At 47.6% G+C, this 15,081-nt stretch overlaps 1 protein-coding gene across 4 annotated transcripts in view; it reads left to right on the forward strand.

The window, feature by feature from the left end:
- NHSL1 (NHS like 1) overlaps nt 1-15,081 on the forward strand; it is a 124,014-nt gene that overhangs the window by 101,549 nt on the left and 7,384 nt on the right. For 3 of the 4 annotated variants that reach the window (XM_046675289.1, XM_046675292.1, XM_046675291.1), the window contains exons 4-6: nt 632-824; nt 5,932-6,063; nt 11,807-14,767. In XM_046675289.1, coding sequence (XP_046531245.1) covers nt 632-824; nt 5,932-6,063; nt 11,807-14,767 — 3,286 coding nt within the window. The remainder of the gene's footprint in view (nt 1-631; nt 825-5,931; nt 6,064-11,806; nt 14,768-15,081) is intronic. The other variant, XM_046675290.1, reaches the window with a different exon arrangement.

Consider the following 15,081-nt stretch of genomic DNA (forward strand, 5'->3'; position numbering starts at 1 on the left):
ATGCCTTCGTGGAATTCTGATCAGGCTCGGAGCAGACACTGCTGGGATGCCTTCGTGGAATTCTGATCAGGCTCAGAGCAGAGCTTCAATCAGCTTCTTTTAAGTTAATTTCACACCGTTTTTTTTCCATATAAATGGTTTCAGAACAGCACAAATAATTGAGCAACAATAGCTCTGTCATTTTTGAAATGTTCCTTGAGGTCAGAGCCTAAAGGAAATGAGATCGAAGCTAAAAATTACTTTGAGCAAAACTAAATTTTAATAAATATGGAAACCGAGGGCCACAGCTGTGATGTTTCTCTGGGCTTCTAATGTTAAACTAAATCTATAAGCTTTCTGATCACAGTAAATATAGGAAAAACAGGAAGAACTTAAAAGATTTTGTGGGTCAGCAAAACCTTCGCAGTCCTCATGGTTTAGAGTCAAAGGCCTCTGAATAAAATGCATGATGGGCCATGCTCAAGATGATGAGTAGGTTTCTTGCAAACCATTGCTTCTCTTCCTAAACATGACCAATTCTTTTGACTTGCTTCAAGTCAGTTAAAATTTTTTTTTGTAGGAAAAGAAATGCATTTTTAAATGTTTCTGCCAGCTGTTTACACACTAAGGCTTCTTACTTTTCCCCCTGCAGTGTTCCATCTCTTCATTGGAAGAGGAAACATTTAGCTCCATCAGGAGACCTAAAGCGCCGAGCTCAAGTGACTGTTCCAACCTTAATGCTCAAACCAGCTGGGCCAAGTCACTCCCCTTGCCAACACCGGAAGAGAAGATGCGGCAGCAGGCCCAAACGGTCCAGGCGGACGTGGTTCCTATCAACATAACGGGTATGCTTCTATGCACACAGGTCCCGGGTGTCTGGGGAGGATGGCGTGGGTCTTTGTCTGTTCCATGGTCTCAGCGTTTCATTTACTCAGCAGAGGTAAACAGGTAAATAGCTGTGATTTGGCTTCCTGCTCTGTTGAGTGAAGGGAATATTAAAACTTATGTGCGTGTGCGTGTAGATATCTATTGCTTTAGTGAGGGGACTATGTCACCAAAAGCAGATGTCAGAGAACTCAGTGGTCCAGCCATTCATCTAAAGTGTGTCTTTTTTAAATGAATTGCTTTTTTTTTTGGTGAGGAAGATTCACCCTGACCTAGCATCTGTGCCAATCTTCTCGTATGTGGGATGCCGCCACAGCATGGCCGCTGATGAGTGGTGTAGGTCTGTGCCCAGGGACCAAATGCTGGCCGCTGAAGCAGAGTATGCTGAACCTAACCACTAGGCCACTGGGGCCGGCCCCTAAATGAATTACTTTAAAAAAATATTTTGGTTATATGGGAACATATTCTAAATGTGATCCTGGGTAAGAAAAAGTTATGTTTCCCTTCTAAAAGGCTATTTTAAGTAATATTTATAGAAGTGAAGAAATAACACTTTTGTGAATTTCCAAATGATAGATTTTCTTATTTTCTTGTTTTCTCAAGTAGAAAAAGGGGAAATTACTTGAAATAAAAATATCAAGTGAATTAATAACTATAAAATATATTTTTTAAAAAGCTTAATAGGATGGTAAAATTATACTTTTATGTCTATAATTTGAATTCTACAAACTTCAAATAAAAATCCATTCCTTCTGAACATAAAATTTTTAGAACATTAAGCTGGAATATGAATATTAATTGCCAAATGTGAAATTCAAGTTTTTTCAGAATATTATACTCAGGTTTTAATCACTTGTGAAAATTAAGGTGACAAATAGCAAGTACCTAAACCTCCGGGACAGTATTTCACAAACCTTGAGGGGCTGTTGTAGAGACCAGAAGCTTCCTGCCCCCTCAGGTCCATCCCTGCAGAGGGTGGGTCAGCATTCACAGTCGACAGAGTAGACATGGGGATAGCTAACAGCTTCAGCCTTTAGACTGTGTGTTTGAGAGAAATCGATTACTGATAGTCATCACTGATAATCAGTCCATACAAAGCATGGCCTATGGGCCAGAATCTGAAAAAATCAGGTTAAGTTTTCGTAAAAACTCAGATGAATGCATAGCGCCCTGGCTGTGTCTCTGAGGTGACTGCTGCCAGAAGCTTTCTGCCAGGGCATGGGTGCACCTGTCAGGGACTAAAACACTTTCATAGTTATTGAAGTTTTTGAAAACCTTACAGAGTGTTTAAAATACACATTTAGAACTCTATTTTGAATTCCAGAGAAATTTAATAAATAATTGCATAAATTATTTTAAATTCTTTGTGTGTTTTTCCGTATTTATTATACTTAAGCCTTAAAGGAATAGCATGGCATTTTGTCCCATTTTCTTTGCAAATAACATTGTTGATCTTTCTGAATGTGATTCTTATTCACATAGATCATAATTTTTAAAGATTATTATTATTTTTTGTTGTTGTTGAGGAAGATTGTCACTGAGCTAACATCTGTGCCAGTCTTCCTCTATTTTGTATGTGAGACCCTGACACAGCACAGCTTGATGAGCAGTGTGTAGGTCTGTGCCCAGGATCCAAACCCGCAAACTCCAGGCCGCCAAAGTGGAGTGCACAAACTTAACCACTATGCCATCAGGCCGGCCCCTAAAGATTATTTTTGTAAGTAGCTACATTTCAGAACAAAGTGTAATGTTTATTGCTCAAGGTGCTCAAGGGTGCATATTTTCTGTTAGAAAACACATTCTTTTATTTGATTGATTAAATGCAGCGGAAACGTAGTTACATTATATATGATTAAATGATGCAGAAATAATGAGATGATTGTGTTATGAAATATGATAGGCTTTAATGGAATTAGGATAAAATGCATTATTGTGAGAATGGGAAATTTAAAACAGAGTTAACTACAGTTTGAGGAATAAAGAATTATTTGCAATGATATTAGAAATGATCCTAATAGTGGACATTGTCACAAAAATGGACATTGCACAACAGCAGACATTGCACATAGTGAACATTGTCACAACCGCAGACGTTGTCACAACAGTGCACATTGTCAGAATAGTGCACGTTGTCACAACAGCAGATGTTGTCACAACTGCACGTTGTCATGACAGCGGACGTTGTCACAACAGTGCACGTTGTCACGACAGCGGACGTTGTCACAACAGTGCATGTTGTCACGACAGCGGGCGTTGTCACAACAGTGCATGTTGTCACGACAGCGGGCCTTGTCACAACAGTGCACGTTGTCACAACAGCAGACATTGCACAACAGTGCACATTGTCATGACAGTGGACATTGTCAACAGTGGACAGTGTCACGACAGTGGACATTCTCACAATAGTGGGCATTGCATAACAGTGGACATTGTCGCAACAGTGGACATTGTCACGACAGTGGACAGTGTCACAACAGTGGACATTCTCACGACAGTGGACATTGCATAACAGTGGGCATTGTCACAACAGTGGACATTGCACAACAGTGGATGTTGGCACACAGTGGACAGTGTCATCTCTGAGCTTTAATTCTCCCATTGGTTGACTAAGTGGATATGAATTACGTAGAGTTCAAAAGGAGGCCTTCACAATGCCCCACAGGAAAGGCAAATGACATAAAGAAATGAGCAATATGAGTTATGTCAAAATGCAATTTACTTTGAGTGATTAGTATTTTCAGGAATGTAAAACTTAAATGTAATACCTAATTATATATTTATTGATCCATTTTCTGGATCCATGTGTTCACATACACACATTTCACAAAGAGAATGGTTTTTCTAATATTCTGGTATAAGGAAGCATTAAACTAAAAATTTTCACTTTCAGTGGTTGAATTGACATAGGTTATACATCTTCCTGCTCTTTATATATTTCTAAAGCCCTATAAGATTTGGGGGATAAAAATGTAGCTTCCTGCAGGGACTTGTCATGTGCTCATTTATTTGGGTGAACACTGACCCTCTGGTTTGATTTTCAGTAAGGTTCAGCAAAGGAGAAAATGCTGATAAATATATTATTTCAAATCCAGAGTGAAGCCTGCCAGGCATATATGGAACATTAGCAGGAAGAGCTGCCAGCTCGCAAATCGACTTAATCCCTTTAGTCATGGTCCTGTGCAGACTCATCATGTTCTGACAGTTGAAGAGAAAAAAATATTTAACATGAAATGTACCTATGGGTATGTTCCGTGATCTGCCGTGTGGGATGACAGCTTTTCCACCGGGAAGATGGACAGCGGGTAAACATACTTCAACAGTTTTACAGGCTCACTTTGTGCTGATGCCTGAGCAGCTGAGTTTATTTCCAAGTAGGAACCATGACTGACTGACGCCCTTTTTCAGTGAAAGGGAATGATTCCATTCCTCTCCATTCAACACATGTTTGCTGAATAACTGCCTTCTGTTGGAGGTTGAGCTCAATGCCACAGGAGATGCTAAGGTCCATGAGTCACCGTCCTTTCCCTGGAGGAAGGTGCGGTCCAGCAGGGGACAGTCCTTCTAGGTCACGACGCATGGCGGAGAGCTTGGCACCTTTAACAGCGTATGTCTTAGCTGTCTGTCCTCGTGGGTTGTCTCTTAATTTCCATGGAGCTTGGGTGGTTTATCTTTTGTTTCTCTTTGGGAAGCAAAACTGGAGACCAAATGCAACTGTCTATTGTTTTGTCCGTTCTTAATGCCTTGATACAAGGAAATTTGTTCCTCTGCTGCAGGGAACTGCTGGACGTTGAAGTCATGACCTGCCCCTTAGAGGCGCCATGTCTGCTGTCCCACCTAGTGACCCGTTTATCACAGCGATGGCGCCTGCTGGGGTTTCAGGTCTTCTCGCAGTTGTTTCTGTTTTCTCCACTAGAACACAGTTGCAAGCGCTTTCAGGTCTGCCAGCACTTGTTTCAGTTTGTTGCTTAGCAGGTGAAATATGCTTTGATCATTCAGATCTTTTAACCTCTGTTTTCATTAGATAAGGTTCTATTCACAGTTTACTCCTGTTAAAAATAGAAGTTACGTTGCTCACAGCATCCCCACTGTGAATGTGTATGAGGATTGCTAAAAAGAGTGAATGTTTTCATACTTTTCTTAGAACATAAGAATGATGGAAGTATATAATTTGTGTGTATATATATATTTTTTTTAAATCTTTTTGAGGAGAATAATCATTTAACAAGGAAAATGCTATAAAACTTTAAACTGTCAGGTAATGTAAAGCAGACCACTCAATATCTGATACTTTATTATTTTATGGTTCCCCATGGTGTGTTAATCACACAAGCATACCCTCTAGAAAGAAAAAATGTCTCATGGGTGTGGCATTCTGGGTTTGACTGCAAAATTCCCTGAAATGTCTGAATGAAGATCAACTTCAGAAAGTGGTTGTGAAACAGTGAAGCAGTTCACTTTAGCACAGCAGTGCTCCTGGGTCGCACTGTGTGGAAGTGCTTTATCATCATAAGGCTTCGTGTGTTCCTTGTGCTTGTATCTCACACCATAGCAATTACCACGGTCAATCCAAATTGTCAGCCTCCTTAACTGAACGAAAAAGCTCTTCATCCAGGAATTCTGACTGAGTTATTTTTCTCTTCACATGAGACATTATACTGGTCTCTGGAGTTGGCCAAGTGATTATAGCGTGTTATTGCCGTCACCATGTCAACACTAGCATGCAGTGGTTTTGGTGACCACACCTTTATGAAATGCTTCCCAATGATCCATTTTAAATAACAGACTCCCTCTTCCTGTGTGTTTTTAACAAGTTTGCATTGCTGCTCCCACTCATTTGAAAATGAGAGGAAGGAGCGTCCTTTGGAAGGACACACAGATCGTGGGAACGAGCCTTATGATGACAATGTGCTTTCCTGCCTCCCTTGCCCTTCAGCATTCATGCATCGTGTGACTGCTAGCATCATTATTAATGCCTTCTTATCATGTACAACAAGCTTCTGGAAGGACGCGCACGGTGTCAGCTTGCTGGAATAACATGCTTTGCTTGTTCTACTTACTCCACATCAGGGGAGAATTTCGATCGCCAGGCCAGCCTTCGGCGGTCTCTAATTTACACAGACACTCTGGTAAGACGACCGAAGAAAGTCAAAAGGAGAAAGACTATTACAGGAGTCCCTGACAACATACAGAAGGAGCTAGGTATGGCTCATCAGAACCGTAATCTGTTGCCCCTTGTTGCTGCTCAGCATCCCTATGCTAACCTCCACTGTGTGCTTGTGAAATGGATGTGTTCTGACAGCCCGAATGGGGCATCGGGTGCAAATCTTAACACCCATGAAGATGGTTAATTGAATTCTGGTGAGAAGGTAAGAGGAAGAGCTTATGTGAAAACTGTTAACTGGGATGATAGAAATTTACATTGATGCCATCATCTCTATGCACCTTGAACATTGGGCATTTCCACAGTTAAATTTACTTTCAATTTAGATCTTAAGTTTTCATAAAACCGAGAACTCATTCTAGGACTTCAAATTATGCATATGGCCTTCATCAGTTATACTGACAATATTGGTAGCCTTTTGTCATCAAAGAGACAGCCATGTGGGGGAATAAGTAAATAGCAGTACCAGAGAAAGCAGTCATTTACATTGGGTAGGGCCTTAAAGCCACTTCCAGTGAAACAATTTCATGGCTTCTTGGTTCCCTATTTTTCAAGGTGTGATAAAAACAGAAAACAAAGGACATCCTTTTTGGCTCGTGGAATGGTGTTGACTTTGTTATTCACTTATCCGTCTTGTTTCTGCTCGTCTTTGTATATATGTGCTCCAGATAATCCTTTCATTCTCCTCTTTCTGGGCTCCCCTCCCCTCCTCTCCTGGTCTAAGGAGCCCATCAGAAATGTCTGCGGAGGCCAGGTAGCGCATGGGTCAGGGGCTGGGTCTCTGGCGCCAGGCTCCTTGGACCTGAGTCCTGGCTCGGCCACTTACTTCCTGGGGCCTCGCTGTCACATCATCTCCCGAGTCTACTTCCTCGTTCTGAAAATGAGGTTCATGACATTGACAGAACCTACCTCATGGGGCCGTTTGAGTGTTTCCTGAATTTGTGCCAGTGCAGCACGTGGTGTCTGGAGCCCTGGAAACATGGTAGCCACTGTCGTGGTTTTTGGAGAACCTGTTACTGCCTGTCTTCAGGCTTCCCTCTTTCTCTTGGGCCGGCCTGTGGACTGGTTTCCTTATAGTTGCTTTCGCTCGTGTTTACTCTTGAAAGTTATACCCAGAAACTCAGATCGTTGTCTCTAGCTTGCCTGTCGGTTTCTCAGTCACAGAGTCTATCCCAGCACTGTGACACGTGCATCTGTCACGGCTCTGAGGCAGCATTCCAGACATGGTTCCTGTGTGTTTTCCCAGCACCCCTCCTGACTGCCTCGCAGTGAGGAGGGAAGGCTCACTCTCTTTCCTTGACGTCTTCTCTCACTGCCTTCTAGTTCCACATTCGTGTGCTCTGCCTTCCAAACCATGACAACAATGGGATGGGAGGAGCATGCTTTGCCTCAGTCTGTCACTCCGGTGAGATGGCAGACGGGTGCTCCTCTCACCCCGGAACGTGGGAGTTTATTACAGACCAGGGCGAGGTCGCGCCCACGGAATTTGCCAAGCTTGCCTCTGGCTCCTGCCTGTCCATCTGCTTCCTTTACTGGGCACCCTCCTGTATCCCATGCTTTCAGGCTCTTTTTCCTCCTTTGGGTGACAGCTAACTAATTTGAGAAATTGACACATGCTTGAATGTTCAGTAGATGCCTAATGGGCTAATTTCTTACAGCACACAGGTGACATTTACATGTTAACTGATCTTTTAGAAGATGTACCTTGACCCAAAGGAGTGACTTTAAAGATAGGCCTTTCATGAGATGAGAGGTTGATGTTTTAAGATAGGCTACATTGTAAGTGGCTCTCCAACCAAAATAGGTAGGTTTTGGATGACTTTGTGCAAAGAGTAAAGAATAATTTGGCCCAGATAAAGATACACATACACATAAGTATTCAATATGAATTATCTATCTAGCTTACCATTGATAATATGCCTTCTAGAACCTCGGAGTTAGGAACTTTTATCACTTTTATTACTGAATCAACCAGTATGGGGCCAGTAACTCAGTTGCTTCTGACCTTACTTCAGCTAGGTAAATCATATGTCCTGTAATTTTAATATTTTTAAAATCAGCGACTGAGTCCCTGGAGCCCACGTTCATTGCTCACATAATATAGAAACACTGCTAATGCTGGAGGAAAGAAGGCGGCACTCCCACATTGTGTCTGTGTGGTGGTTGTTGCCACACATGCACAGTTGACATCACTGCACTGACGTCTAGGATGTGACCTGGGTCTCAGCTGAGGGGCACCTGAGAAGGCAGAATCTAAGTTAGAGCTAGTTAAAAAAAAAAAAAGGCAATTAGCTCTAGTTTATAGATGGGCTGGTTGGGTCGACTGGTGTAGGGAGAAGGGAAATGACACTTGAATACAGTAACATGGAGCAAAAAGTCCATTTGTTCATTTTATGACTTCCAGCTGACCTCCCCTCCCTCCCAATAGAATGCACTTATCAGGTGTCCGGTTTGAAAGCTCTGTGCTACCTGACGGATGGTCATCAGAAATAGACACTTCGTATTTCTTTAAAAACGAGTCTCCTGATTTACAGCATAGGGAAGTGTGGCTGAGTCAAACAAATTAGATTAAAAAAGAAAATGAGGGGCCAGCCCCATGGCTGAGTGGTTAAGTTCACGTGCTCTGCTTCGGCGTCCAAGGGTTTCGCTGGTTCGGATCATGGCGGGGACCTAGCACTGCTCATCAAGCCGTCCTGAGGCAGTGTCCCACATAGCACAGCCAAAGGGACCTAAAACTAGAATATACAACTATGTACTGGGGGGCTTTGGGGAGAAGAAGGAGGAAAAATTTTTAAATCTTTCAAAAAAAAAGGAAATGATTATCGTAAGGAAAGATGTTCACTAGGAAGAGGCAGGCTGTCCATGAGACTCTGCCCACGTTGCTGGTTTTGGATTTTAAAACCTAACCAGAGATGCCTCCAGAATTGGAGAGTTATATATACATATGTAGTTTTTACTTCAAAATCCATAAATAGTGGACTCTAGAGACTAGCTAATATATATTGCTTTAAGATCAAGGAATGATACTTATTGTTTAAAGTACATTTATGGCTTATAATTTATTGCTTTTCATATAATGAATCAAACAAAATTTCTAACTTTTTCTTTACTCTTATTATCTTAAACATACATAGAAATGGATTTGTTTCTTTTAAAGGTATGCTGTTTTTTGGTGAGGAAGATTGGCCCTGAGCTAACATCTGTTGCCAATCTTTCTCTTCTATTTTTTTTTTTTCCTTTTCTCCCCAAAGCCCCAGTACATAGTTGTATATCCTAGTTGTAAATCATTCTAGTTCTTCTATCTGGGATGCTGCCTCAGCATGGCTTGATGAGCATTGTATAGGTCCACGCCCAGGATCTGAACCAGCAAACCCCAGGCTGCTGAAGTGGAGCGTGCGAACTTAACCACTCAGCCATGGGTCCAGCCCCTAGAAATGCATTTGAACAACCTGTTATGAAGTTTCATCTTTAGAATCAGGTAGATTATCTTTCCAGTCTCTAATTATATTAGTTACTGCATAGTTTGGATACTCCTGGAACTTAACCCAATATGTGTTCCCCAAGCAGAAAAAGCCTCATAAGAAGGAATCCTCTTCTGAATAATTTTTGATAGTTTGTACTAAGAACATTACTGAAGACCTGACAAGACTTTTAAAACATTTATATACTAAACCTTAAATAAACTAACTTGTAGATTTCTATCATCTTTGATTATGTATGTTTTTAAAAAATTGGACAAACCTTGTAGTAGTATATAATAAGTAAAAGAAAAAACACACAATTATTTCTTTACATTATATTTTAAAATCAGATAAATGCCATCAGGATTTTTAGCAGCAGTGAGTGGTCAACAGTTGTTTGAGTTCTCCTTCTGTTGTTGTCTTTGTTACTTAACTGTGACTGAGAGAGCACCGATCTGAGTCCTGTGGTGTTGTGGTGCTTTCTGCACTGTGAAGATAGCTGGAGGACCTGTTTTTGGGATAGAATTTTGGTGGTTCCCGTGATAAATATCTGAGTTGTTTTTCATATGTTTTTAAAAGTTTTCAGAAGCCTAGCGTGGTTTCAGGTTCAAAATTGCTGACTGAAATACTCAGGACTTTGTTAATGGCCCTTAAAGAAAGTTAAAAATCTACCACTGACTCCAGGCAAAAACTACACAATTTTGAAAGAAAAAGATATTAAAACCCACTGTTGAGGGGAATAAAGTATCTTGAATGTTTGGAACTAAAGTGGCACAAACTGGTGCAGTCATACAGGTCAACCTCCCACCTCCTAAAATACCAAATGGCAAAAACTTTCCATCTTCTGTTTGCTTTCCTCCAAGTGGTCTTTCTTCTGCTCCTTGCTTTTTGCCCATTGCCCCTCTTTCTGAGGCAGAGCCTCGTGTGTACACCTGTGTGTGTGTTTCTTCAGTGAGTGTCCTTGGGTGTGCGTAGGGGAGGAAACAGACCCTTTTTGCTAAAGACACGAGTCTGAGCATGACTCTCCGTCATCCCAGTGGAGGAAGGACCCAAGGCTTTCTTTCTCACATGATGACATGTTCTTTGAGGCTGACACAAGAACAGTGCTGCCACTTTGGTAAGACCCTCTGCTGTCTGGCTGAGCAAAAGGCTTTATTTCTACTCAAGGACAGGTGGCATGCACAGGTTAGTGTACATGTCGGGTCGGGCGGGACCCACGTCCAGGAATCCCATCCCCACGAGTGTCCCTGCCCAGGGGAACCGTGATGCCAGGGGCTCAGCTAACATCACTCAGCAAAGCATGAGCTTGAGACTTTTTCAGTTCCTTGTTAGATGACAACAGAGAGAGAGAACTGTAGTTTTGCTACAATGTTTCAAGATGTAATTTGTCCTAATGATTACTATGCATGGGTTGATTTTTCTCCCTGTACATGTTGGGTAAGTTCTTGGCTTGACGATTTCTTTTAAGCTTCTGTTCCTATCTAGGTAGCTTGAAATGTGTCTGTCTACACCTAGGAACAGAAGGTTCTTTCTCGACCACACCCCCCCCCCCCCCCCCCCCCCGTTGGTTTGGCCTTCCTCATGCCTTTTTCTTTTTTTTAACATGATACTCTCTGTTTGGTCGTAAAGCTCCAAGAAATGAGTAATCCTTGTCTGGGGAAATGTTCCCTGGATCCGTTCCTGCTTTCTCCCACCAGAACACAACAGATTGCTATTGAATTTTGAATGTCACTGACAGACGATAATGGCTTAAGATGGATAATGAAATGTTTGAAACACAGATGGGCCTGTAAATCATTTTTCTTAGGATTTCCTTCTGACATAGAAAATCAATGTAATTAACACTGTTTTATACCCATATCCCCCATAAATGGCACCTCTGGAGCCCTGTTGCTGAGGCTTTATCATCTGTCCTTGGGAAAGATGGTCACTGCCCAACAGATGCTCTGTGCAGTCACCTGGTGGGTGACAAGCTTCCTTGAAATCTACTGAAAGGAGGTTATTTGAAAAGTAAATCTTCCACAGAGCACTCATCCTTGATCTCAAAGGGAGCACCTAGCAATGCCATGTGCAGCACCTAATCTGTAGGAGGAGTTGAAGTTCAAATCAAGAGAAGTGCATGAAACTCGTCATAAGGTTTTTATTTTGGGAGCTATCAGTAACTACTGAACCTGTCATTCAAGGCCCTATAGGAGAAAAACTAGATCAAACAGAATTTTTTTAAAGTGCAGTAGAGTCAGAAGCGGGTGTGGGTGCAGGTACGAACTAAGACAGTGACTTTTATTTTTAGGTGACAAGCCTCTTTCTGCTTTATCTCCAGCATCCGGCACGGGTGAGGATGATGTTGGTGGTCCCTCAGTGTACAACCCAGACCACTACTCTACACTGGGAAGGCTTGACAGCCATCGGTCTGCTGGGCAGCACTGGGAAACCAGGGACTCCAGCTGTCAGACAGAGGAAGTGAGAGTCGTCCCACCTTCGATGAGAAGGATCAGGGCGCAGAGGGGGCAGGGCATTGCTGCCCAGATAGGCCACTTCTCCGGCTCCTCCGGGAACATGTCTGTGCTGAGCGATTCTGCCGGCATCGTGGTCCCTTCTCGCCTCAGCCACGAGGCTGGTTTCCACAGCCTCCCACGCTCCGCAGCAAGGGCCAGTGTGCAGTCCAGCGGGCCGAGGCTGGGCGCCCTGGGCTCTGCAGGAGGCCTGGACAGCACTTTCCCCTACGAAAGGGACGACCCACAGGTGGAGGGAGACTCAGGACATTTAGGAGGGGCCTCAAGGACTGGGACTCTTGTGAGGCCCAAATCCCAGGAGCTGAGGCCCTTTGAGAGTAGAAACCTGACAAGCCCAGCGTGTGTGGTTTCTCCCCACGCGACCTACTCGACGAGCATCATCCCCAACGCCGCACTCTCCTCCTCTTCGGAGGTGATTGCCATTCACACTGCTCCGAGTTCAGGGCCACCGGACGGCAGAATTACCAGCTCCTCTTCCCACACAAGGATAAAATCCAGGGACCACCTCCTCTCCAGGTGTGCTGGGAAAGATGACCGTCTGTCTCCCAGTGGCAGCTGGAATGAGGGTCACTGCACTCTCTCACAGGCCTTAGATGCCCATTCCTCCAGTGCGACCACACTGTTGACCCTCTGTGACTCTGCGGTCTCTCTAAATGCCCCGGCAAATCTGGAGAACGGGTCCCCCGGCGTGGCCTACAACCGACGGAACAAGCTGAGCTTCCCGGCGCCTGACGACGCCGACGGCAGGAGTGAGTCCAGTGACTGCGGGGGCCGCGGGCGCGGCAGTGCGGGGCCCTGGGAATACGGCGCCCCCGGGGACGGGCGAGCATCCTCGCCGCAGCAGCGGGCCACCACTCCGGGTTACTCCAGTCCCATTAGCAACGTGAGCAGCTGCAGCTGGGACCAGACGTCTAACAAAGATGATGCCGGGTCCCTGTATTCGGGGGACCACGATGGCTACTACGCATCCACGCACCCCGACTCTGGATGCGAACCTGGGGATCTCCGCCACAGCAGCAATGGCTTCGGGAACCCCAGGCACAGTGTGGTCAATGTTTTTGAAGGGAGAGCTCCCAAGAGCCAAGGGGACCGGCCACATTACCATGACAGATCCCTCTCGCGAAGCATCTCCTTGAGGAAAGCGAAGAAGCCTCCGCTGCCGCCGTCGCGGACCGACTCCCTGCGCAGGACGCCCCGCAAGGGTGCCCCAGCCCCGGGGCCGGCGCTCAATCGGGGCCCACGGGCCTCGCCGCCGCGGGTGCTGCGGCTGGACCTCGGCGGCGGGGGCGGCGGCTCATCCTCCCAGAGCCCCTGCAGCGACGCGGAGGAGCCGTGGCCGCCGCGCTCCCGCAGCCCCAGCACCGGCAGCGCGGCCAGCAGCGGGGCCTCGGCCACCACGCCCACCGCCTCCTCACTGGGCGGGGCCGCGCACAGCGACTCGAGCAGCATCAGGTCCGAGGGCGCCGAGTCCTGGCCCTACTGCGCCCACGGCCCAGGCGCGCACGGGGACCTGGGGGGCGCGCAGGGGCGGCCTGGGCGCGGGGGGTGCGGGGCAGCGGGTTCCGGGGGCTCCGTCGGGGCGGTGGGGAGCCCAGCGCGCAGGGTCACCTCGCCGTCCAGTGGGTACTCTAGCCAGTCCAACACGCCCCCTGCGCTCACCCCCGTGCCGGCGCTCTTCAAGGCCGCGTTGCCGGCAGACGGCAGGGCCAGGGCCAAACCCAGGGTCCCCGAGAGGAAGTCCTCCCTGGTTTCCTCGGGGTCGCTGTCTGCGTCCTCCACGTCCCTCTCCTCCAGCACCTCGGCGGATGGGGGTGGGGCCGCGAGGACACCGGGCTCCACGCCCCCCTTCCCTCCTCCGCCCTTCCCTCCTCTGCCCACCTCGACGGAGGCCCCTGAGGGCGCTCCTCGGCCTCAGTCTCCCCCGTTTCCCCCTCCGCCACCACACGTGCTCCTCACTTGTCCCCCCACGCCCCCTGATCCCCTTCTTCTGGAATCCTCTGTCCCCGCAGCGCCCCCGCCTGCCCCACCCCTCGACCCCAAGCTGCTGGAGGACGCCCGGTCTCCTTTCAGAGACTCTGGCCGGGCAGAGCCTCCCCGGGAGGCCTGCCGGCGGCTTCCCGATCCAGAGGAGGGCAGGCTGCCCCCGCTGATAACCCGGGAGGCTCTGCGGACGGTGCAGCTGCGGCCGGTGAGGCCGAGCCCAGGGCCCGAGGCGGCCCCGTCGTGCGGGCAGGGGCTCCGGGGAGAACTCACGCCCGCTGCTCCCCAGGACCGCGGGAAGCCATCTGCTTCCCCGAAATCCCGAAATAGCACGAGAGAGATGCAGCGCGACAGCCCGCCCGCCTGCGCCCCTGGCGCTCGTCCCACTCCCGCCGGGAGCCCGGGTGGGGGGCGCGGGGATGCGGGGGACCCCGGGGCTGGGCCCGGCACCTCGCCCAGCAGAAAGCCACCCCCCATTGCCAAGAAGCCCAAGCTGGTCCTCGTGGTGCCGCCCCCGCAGAGGCAGCTCCCGGCGCCCGGCCCGAGGGGAGAGGCGGGCGGCTGTGCGGCCGGGGCCGGTCTAGAGGGGACTCGCTCTCGCTGCTCGGAGTTGGAGGGGGGAGCCACGGGGTCCGTGTCCCCGCGCACCCTGGACACCGATGTTCCCGCGGTGCAGCCTGACGCCTGGCGGGCCACCGAGCAGGAGCAGCCGGAGGGGCAGGAGGAGTCGCGCGTGGAGGACGGAGCGCACGGAGCGGGGAGCGGCCCGGCCCCGCAGGACTCGCGGCGTGAGTGCCCTTCCCTGTCCCCTCCAGCAGGGGGGACCCGTGTCCCTGAGGGCCAGCAGTGTGTGGGCTTCCTGTGCGTCTCGCACTTAGGGTACCGACTGCATTTTATGAGATTTTTCAATACCCCAGCTCTGAGGGTAGCTTCCAGAGAGGCCGACAGTAGAGGGGTGTGGTGGTCTGCAGCAGGAGGGGTCTTAAACAGCACCGAGCCGTCCCCCCGGAGAGCTGCAGAGAAATGGCACAGCAGAGAGAAGGGGGCGCTGGAGTCTAGACCCTAACAGCAGAGTGGGCGTTGGCTCTCGTGTTCGTGTTGG

This window comes from Equus quagga, chromosome 11, assembly GCF_021613505.1.
Source record: "Equus quagga isolate Etosha38 chromosome 11, UCLA_HA_Equagga_1.0, whole genome shotgun sequence".
Lineage (NCBI taxonomy): Eukaryota > Metazoa > Chordata > Mammalia > Perissodactyla > Equidae > Equus > Equus quagga.